At 29.9% G+C, this 8,190-nt stretch overlaps 1 protein-coding gene across 8 annotated transcripts in view; it reads right to left on the bottom strand.

Moving 5' to 3' along the window:
- Nucleotides 1–303: 303 nt before the first annotated feature.
- LOC102674889 (nuclear pore complex protein Nup98-Nup96) overlaps nucleotides 304–8,190 on the bottom strand; it is an 11,109-nt gene continuing 3,222 nt past the window's right edge. For 4 of the 8 annotated variants that reach the window (XM_006621309.2, XM_006621308.2, XM_031513224.1 and 1 more), the window contains 20 exons: nucleotides 7,972–8,148; nucleotides 7,701–7,825; nucleotides 7,287–7,602; nucleotides 6,787–6,970; nucleotides 6,584–6,695; nucleotides 6,001–6,120; nucleotides 4,875–5,927; nucleotides 4,640–4,783; nucleotides 4,372–4,513; nucleotides 4,086–4,271; nucleotides 3,827–4,003; nucleotides 3,489–3,718; nucleotides 3,154–3,400; nucleotides 2,874–3,011; nucleotides 2,406–2,682; nucleotides 2,056–2,319; nucleotides 1,655–1,975; nucleotides 1,352–1,449; nucleotides 982–1,228; nucleotides 686–875 (listed from right to left, as the gene is read on the bottom strand). In XM_006621309.2, coding sequence (XP_006621372.1) covers nucleotides 686–875; nucleotides 982–1,228; nucleotides 1,352–1,449; nucleotides 1,655–1,975; nucleotides 2,056–2,319; nucleotides 2,406–2,682; nucleotides 2,874–3,011; nucleotides 3,154–3,400; nucleotides 3,489–3,718; nucleotides 3,827–4,003; nucleotides 4,086–4,271; nucleotides 4,372–4,513; nucleotides 4,640–4,783; nucleotides 4,875–5,927; nucleotides 6,001–6,120; nucleotides 6,584–6,695; nucleotides 6,787–6,970; nucleotides 7,287–7,602; nucleotides 7,701–7,825; nucleotides 7,972–8,148 — 4,748 coding nt within the window. Of the gene's footprint in view, nucleotides 876–981; nucleotides 1,229–1,351; nucleotides 1,450–1,654; nucleotides 1,976–2,055; nucleotides 2,320–2,405; nucleotides 2,683–2,873; nucleotides 3,012–3,153; nucleotides 3,401–3,488; nucleotides 3,719–3,826; nucleotides 4,004–4,085; nucleotides 4,272–4,371; nucleotides 4,514–4,639; nucleotides 4,784–4,874; nucleotides 5,928–6,000; nucleotides 6,121–6,583; nucleotides 6,696–6,786; nucleotides 6,971–7,286; nucleotides 7,603–7,700; nucleotides 7,826–7,971; nucleotides 8,149–8,190 lie in introns of all 8 variants that reach the window. The other 4 variants (XM_006621312.2, XM_031513223.1, XM_006621313.2 and 1 more) reach the window with 3 other exon arrangements.

The following is an 8,190-nucleotide window of genomic DNA, read 5'->3' on the forward strand; positions in this document are numbered from 1 at the left end:
ATCAACTTTCTCTTATCTTTAAAAATATACAACGGAAATAAAGATATAAAAGATATACTATGATATATTCGTTTCAAAACAAAAGTATTAAAATATTGTGTTAAGTATTAAAATATGGACGTATTTCGCTGTTTACATTTTAAAAATACATACATGATACACGGATTATTTATTTTCAATAAAATGTTTCTCGAATAAAACGATCAAATCCTAACGATTATTTATCAAAAATTTTTATCGCATTTTGAACTACTTATACCGATAACTGCTTAATCTTACGATACTAATCGCGTATACCTATCTTCTATTTTCAATTCCCATTCGTTTATTTAAATATCTATAAATACAGAATATCTTAAGTAACAAATTGTAGAACATAATCACCTTTAATAATAGAAGTTATAAATTTATCCTATTCGATATTATTATTATCCTATTATTATTATTATTATTATTATTATTACTATTATTAACACTATCATTCTCATAATTACATGCTCCATTCGTTACGATTACTTATTATTACGATCATAATCATCGTTACTTTTATATAAATCATTATTATAATTATTACTACAAAATCATAGAAAATAAAAGTATGTAATTATTTATTTTGGTTAAAAGAGTAAGAAAATGGTTATTACTTGTTAATACAATCGCCTATAAATTTCTGTAGAAAACAAATTTATGCTGCTTGATATATGATTTCATTTACGCGCATATTAACGATAGGACGAAGTTCCTGTTGTGCATAATCTTCGGGTAATGGTAATTGAGATACCAGTTGAAATATCGATGTAGATCTATTCTCGTTCGATTGTAACAAACTTCTAGCCAAATGTAATGTTCTCTTTGCAATTTCCGCTTGACAAAGCCTGTCGTAAATAATAATTATACATGTATAATAATTATCTTAGAATGATATAAAAATGATATAAAAAAATACATTACGAAGTAAAAGAAAGAAAAATAATAATTCACCTGTGCTTAGCAGTTGGACATGGAAATTGATTGATTTTCGATGGAAGACTTGATAATCGCTGTTTTAGCGATTCTAATTTAGAACTTATTCCGCGTGGATCAGCACCGCGTAATAAAGATTCGACATCCATAGTTATTTCCATATATTCCCAAAGTAATTGTCCTTGATAAGTCCACCCGCTTATAGTGCTACTGTACTCCGAAGGAATCAGCGGGCGTAATAAATCGCGCAAATAATCATAATTTTCTGAATAGGAATAACATATATAAATAGAGTGAGAAATAAAAGATAACGAAGAGTTTGAAAATAAAACGAAGAATAAAAATTAATATATAAGAATTGACACAAATATCTATTTCGAAAACATACCGTTTATAATAATATCCGCTGCTAAATGTTCAATGATAATTTCGTGAGCTCTGTTCCATTGTTCCGCTTGAATAAAATAAAAAGCTGCTTTTCCGTACCTGCAAATAAAAAAAGAAGAAAATTCAAAATTTTATAAGAACGATAAGGATTAATGATAATGGATCAATGATCATCGGTACCGGAATAATTTCTAAAAAATTTTTTATTTTTATATATGCATTAATTCGGAACGCATAAACGCAGAAATAATGAAAATGTGGAATACCGTTATTAATAATATATTATACATAAACTTTTACGAACCTCTTAGCTACGTAACTTTTCACGGCTTTAGCCTGATGAATCCAAATTGAAGGTATACCTAGTTCTTCCCGTAAAAATTTTTCTCTCTCGATAGGATCGACGGAATCAGCGATTTCGTCTATTTCAACGTGACGTTGCAATAAATTCATTACCGCAGTTTTTCTCTTTCCGGCATCTTTCAAATGCAACATCACAAATATAGCCCAATGCCAGAGACCGTGTGCTTCTAATTGCGTTGCGAAATTAACATGTGTTAAAGTAGCAACATGTTCCGAAAGATGTGAATAACCCAGAGCTAAAAGTACTTGCTGCATCAGCCAACTGTAATCGAATTGAACCATTTGAAATTATTATCCAAAAAATTGAAAAATTGAAAAAAAAAAAAAAAATCGATCGATTACCTGAGTCTGTAATCTAATGGATCGGCAGTATGCGTTGCTGGATTTAATAGTTCTCCTAATGTATGATTGCCAGTGCAAAATAATTTTAATAGATGAAAACATAGATCGTATATTGATTTTCCACTATTTATTTCAAGTTCGTAATCATCTCCTTTGTATTCGGGTTTCGGTATAGTTGTATAAGCGCACGAATCACTTGTATCGAAAGACATTTCGTAATGATCTAATATATCTCTTATCGAACCAGTTGGAGATGAAAAATACCTATAATAAATATGCGTAATATACATTCTAATAATTTAATAAAGCTATAAGATACGTTGCATCGCTTTAGAAAACATGATATTTACGACAAATGAACAGCTAATGCTCTCTTCCAGTCGAAACCTTCGCAGACATTGATAATACCATGTTTACTGGGCACGAGTGGTTCACCCGCTATCAATGCGTAAAGTTTTAATCGATCTAACGAGATTTTTTCATCAACGTGGTCACGTCGCCATAATGCAATTTGTTGCTTTATTAATGCCTTTATAGGCATTCCACTGCATAATTGTGCCATTAATAAAGCCAAACAATGATCGCCTACTTCTCGCGCAGTTTTACATGCCTCTTCTAATTCAAAAGCTTCGTTTCCACCGACGGCGGGTAAAAAAATAAAACAAAAAAATAAATAAATAAATAAATAAAAAAGAAAAAAAAAGAAAAATTTGAAAAAGAACATAATTATATTATATGTAACTTTATACTTAACTTAAACGAATTAAAAAATTGTGTGAAACATAAGGGGAGATTTTTTTGTTACAAATGATACGTACCAGATAGTAAAAGCAATATCTTTGTTTCGTTACTAACATTCATATCCTCCCATACAAGAGTTTTTCGTATAACATTTTTTAACCATTCCCCGAAAGCCTCTCGTCGTGCTATTACGACACTATGATCTTTCGGATTTTCTAAAACAATGAAACGAGTAATTTATATTAATTTTCATTTTTTATATGCATGTATGTTGAAAAAGAAAAATAAATGACGATATAAGCCTAAATGTGAAAAAAAAAAAAATACATGTGAATAAAAATTATCTATAAATCATACCTGAAGCAACATTTATATCAGGTAAAGTCCCCCAAAGAGCTACGCATAGTTTCCAAACATTAGCAACGTACGAAGCAAAACAATCTGTGCTAAACTGTTCCGCGAATTCTTCGGCTAAACTACAATGCGCGTGTAAAGCCATACTTGCTTTATTAACATCTGTATCTACGTCAAAAATTGGGCAATCTCCTTCTTGATTCATTACACGATGGGACAATTGAATTTTTAGATGACCTTCTATGCTTTCCTTAAATAATATTCATAAAAAATAAAAACAAAAATGCAAATATTATTATTTTTAATTCTACGCAACTAATGCTAAAAGTGAAATTTACCTTGAATATTTTAACGCGATCATCATCGGTTCTGTTACCACCCAAGATTTGAATACGTTGCACTATCGCAACAGATGATGTATCTTCTGGGGAACGACCACATACATAAGATCCAATTTCTTCGAATGGACTATTTAATGCTACCTCGTCAGCTTGTTTTCTAGTGTTCAATGTAAGTAACGTTAAACCGCGTCCCCAACTAGGCTTGAACATTCTTCCCATTTGTATGCCTAAATAAATACGTAAACAAGTAAATACACATTTATATTACGCGTACATTGAATTCGTAATTTAAAAAATTCGTAACATATAAAAATATTATAATGAAAATATTTTACCCATATCGGCAACAGAACGAGATTCTAGTTTGTGTATAATAGACTTTGATAACGGAACGGCTTCAGAAATCCATTTAAAAATTATAATCACAGGAGAAATCGAAGGATCCGGCAAAACTTTTTCATATATCGATGATTTTTTAGCAATAATATCCATCGAGCGTTTCATCTTAGAATCTATAATATAAATCGATTCTTTTTTAATTTTCGAAATGCATAAAATATTCATTTTATATTATTATTATTAATCTGAAATTACCTAACTTTGAAAGTGCTGGTTCTTCGTAACTAATCGTTGGTGTATGATGAATCGTCAAATTTGATCGTAACATCAAATTGTAATTTGATTCGTATTTTTGATCCTCATCGATTTTTTGAACAGTATTGATGAAACTTCGCAAAGAACTTTTATGACCAGAAGAAAGAAATAATCTACGATTTGATTCTGAAATAATATTTCAATTTCGAATAAAGATTATTGTAAGATTCGTTGTAAAAATCAGAAAATGAATAATATAATTTTTATATATATCATAAAGTTTTACCTTGATCATAAATCTCTTCGTCACTACCGTCGAAGAAGCTAGCTTTCATTAATTGCAATTTATGACTGTCGGTACCCAAAATGCGAGCACTATCACCAGTTGGACTTATCGGTAATCGTTTTTCCTGATTATGATCTATATCCTATAAAAAATTTATTCGACATTTATTAAATCGCAATGCATTTACTTAATGCGTATAATAAATAATAAAATTTCTATTTCATTATAATTTCTGTAAATAATTAAATGATTTTAATTAAAATCTCACTAAAGCTTTTGGCTGCTCCAACTTAGTCGCGCATTTCTGTTGAGTTGTGGTGCTCAGTTTTAATCTTTTTGTATCATTCACTGTAGGGACATTATTATCATCTTCGTCCGAATCGCTTAGACCATATTTAGAAAAATGATCTACCTAAACGATAAGTATAAAGTAAAAATAATGATTACAATAAGAAAGCAAATATGAGGTTATGAAACCATATAAAATTGATCTCGAATATTACCTTAAAAACCCAAGAACCAGTTTCGGGGCGATATTCTAAAAATTTGGTATCGTGTTTCGCTGATACTCTTCGTAATTTTTCCTCATAACCTATTGCCAATAACCGACAGGGATCGGTAATATCTTTATGTAAAGATTTATCGTGTGGCCATACTTGATCTAAAGTAACTTGTGCTTTACGGTTTAATCCTTGTCCTATAGCTGGTTTTTTCTCGTCGTCTGGATAAATGATAACTTCTTTGCGTCGAAAATGTACGATATCATCTAAATTGAGACCGTATATATCAAATGATTCAGGGAAATATACATTTCCGTAACCTTCGCGACCAACTGTGAAATTTGGTACGATACACTTTTCACCATCAACATATTCGTGTAATTCGTCAAGTGATGGAATTGTGTAATAACCAACACGTGTCAACGTCACTTTTGCTGCATTTGTTTTCCCATTAGAATTTTGTAACGTTGAAAAAGAATTTTCATCTAATTCTTGACTCGAATCAGAATTTCGTATCACAATATCCGTTTTATCGACGAGAGACGAATTCTTTATAGACGTATCCACAGAAGTATTAATTTCAGAGCATATTTGATTTGATGGACTGGCATTAGCATAAGGTCGCAATTCGCTAATTGTATTGTTTATCATTTCTTCGGATAATACGTTCGGACTAGACAGCAATGAACGTTGTCCGTCGAATGATTCTTCGTTTAAATTTTTTGCATTCGCATTTCGTGGAAGACTCGTTTTCAACCATGACGAAGATGATCTTCGATCATTTGTTAATTGTCGATTATTATCCTGACTATGATTCTCTTTATCTATAGTTTCGATAGTTATATCTTCGATATATGAATTCGTCATGGTTGTTCTCTCTTCTCCTTTATCAGAAGATTGTAAGTTTTTCGTTGCATTATGAGAATTTTCAGTAGGTGACGAAACTATTGAATTCAATATCGATTTTGGACGTAACACTAAACGCTTTGCATTTGGACGAGGTTGAAACGCTTCCGAAAGTGGATCTTCCTCTTCAAGACCTTCGAATATTGATTTCTACAAAAATTCGTTATAAATATTCGATATATTTTAATTATTTAAAAAAATTTCCGTGATATAAAGATTTTACCTTAAAAGTCACTTTGATTTTCGGAGATTTATTATCAGCAGTAACTTTATATTGTGGACCGTTTAACAGTTTAGAAGGTGCGTTCGCCGGTTTTAGTAACTCTTCTGTTTTACCAGAAGCCTAAAATTATATTATATCATATACAACATTCAAACGTGAAACATTTAAAATTTAGAAACATGCAAAAATATCGAATTGAATTAGGTTTCCAAAATGAAAATACTTCGTGATTCAAGATTGTCGGGATTCCTGAGAAATTTGATTGTTTTTTTTAATCGTATAAACAAGTATAGTTTCAAAATGTTATTCTTGAAATTTTTAAAAATCCTGGTATTTTCAGGAATCCCAAAATTTTCATGAATATATATATGAGATATTTTCCTAGATTAAAAATTATTCCCGATTCAATCTGATTTGATCTTTTCCTATATCATATTGATATTTTTTTTAGATTCTCTTGCTCTATTGCTCTTTAAAGTAAAAGTTATTTCTATGGATGTTCTCTTATATATTTCTATTTTAATTATTTTCAAAGTTAAATACAGGAATAGAGGAATAGTGCGAAAATGAGAAAATAATTTACCGGTAAAAGATTTTTTAATAACGGTGAATCACCAAATGGCGCAGACACCAAAGCCAAAATTTGTTGATGCACTGGTACCGTCCCCGAACTCTTTGTTTGATTAATATTACTCCTGAAAATGAAAATATATTTTTTAATAGATTTCGATATATATATATATATATACACGATAAAAATCAAAAATAAAAAATTTGATATAATACCCAGCACCAAGTAATCCTGTTCCAATACCCGTTCCTACGTTTGTATTAGTTCCAAATGTTGAAGATCCGAACGTCCCCGCTGTATTAAATGTTGCATTGTTACCAGTATTTCCAAATAAACCACCTGGTTTTTGTTGAGCGAATAAAGTAGAACCACTACCCAACATCAAACTTGTATTTGTACCTAAATTAAATAAATAATATAAAATAAATTTATATCATTCATATAATTGGAAAATTATTTTATTATGCTTTATTTATCATATATGCTTTATTATGTTATATTCTTTCATCAGTTTTGTTTAACTTATGACAGACAGAAAAAGAGTGAGATCATTTTATGAGATATATTTTATTAAATAAAATATTAATTAAAATTTTATAAAAAAAATGTTTAAATGATAAATAAAAAAAATTATAATAAAAATATAAATTATTAAAGGCTTAATATATTGATTTAATTCTAATAATAAAATAAATATACATATATGTAAATTTACCAAGTCCGGATGATGGTGTAGAAGTCGAACCAAAAGAGAATCCAGGTGTTTGTCCTGTAGGTTTAAAAGGTGTATTAAACAATGAAGCACCGGAATTTTGACCTGCAGTGAAACCTGTTGTAGTTCCAAAAGTTGATGGTGTAGTCGAGCCGAAAGACGAAGTCGTTCCAAAACCAATTGTTCCAGTTGATTTGGCACCAAATAAATTAGTACCAGTATTGCTCGATGGTGTTTGACCAAAATTAGAGAATGCAGCGCTAGACGAAGTGGAAGGTGCATTGAAAGCCGATTTATTTTGATTAAATAAACCAATACTCTATAAAAAAAAAACAAGAGAACAATAAATAAGAATATTAATATGCAGTCATGGATAAAATAATAGAATTTTTATTAAATATTTCTTGTTTGCATTACCTGATTCGATTGTGTTGAACCAAATGTAGGACCGAAACTAGTGTTTTGTCCCGTATTGATACCGAAACCTGTACCAGCATTTTGATTAGTATTGCTGGCTGCAAAAAGTGGTGTTGGAGCTGCTGCTATAAATAAATAAATAAACTGTTATATCTTTACAAAAAGATATTTATAATTTTTAAGTCTTTACATATATCGATATATCGAAACAATAATGCTAAGTATATTGAAATCAATATTATTAATGATAAATGATGAATTTGATACTTACTACCAAAAGGTTTCTGAGTATTACTACCGAATAAATTTGTGCTTGGAGTAGAATTGAAAGCGAAATTATTTGTTGTTGTTGTCGCTGGTGTACCGAAACTTGTTATAGGCTTTCCAAATAAGCCACTTGAACCAGATTGTGTGGTAGCTCCAAAACCTCCGCTTATTCCACCAAAACCTAATTTAAGATTAAAAAAAAAAAAAAAAAAAAAAAAAAAAA

Source organism: Apis dorsata, unplaced genomic scaffold (genome assembly GCF_000469605.1).
Source record: "Apis dorsata unplaced genomic scaffold, Apis dorsata 1.3 scaffold_631, whole genome shotgun sequence".
Classification (NCBI taxonomy): domain Eukaryota; kingdom Metazoa; phylum Arthropoda; class Insecta; order Hymenoptera; family Apidae; genus Apis; species Apis dorsata.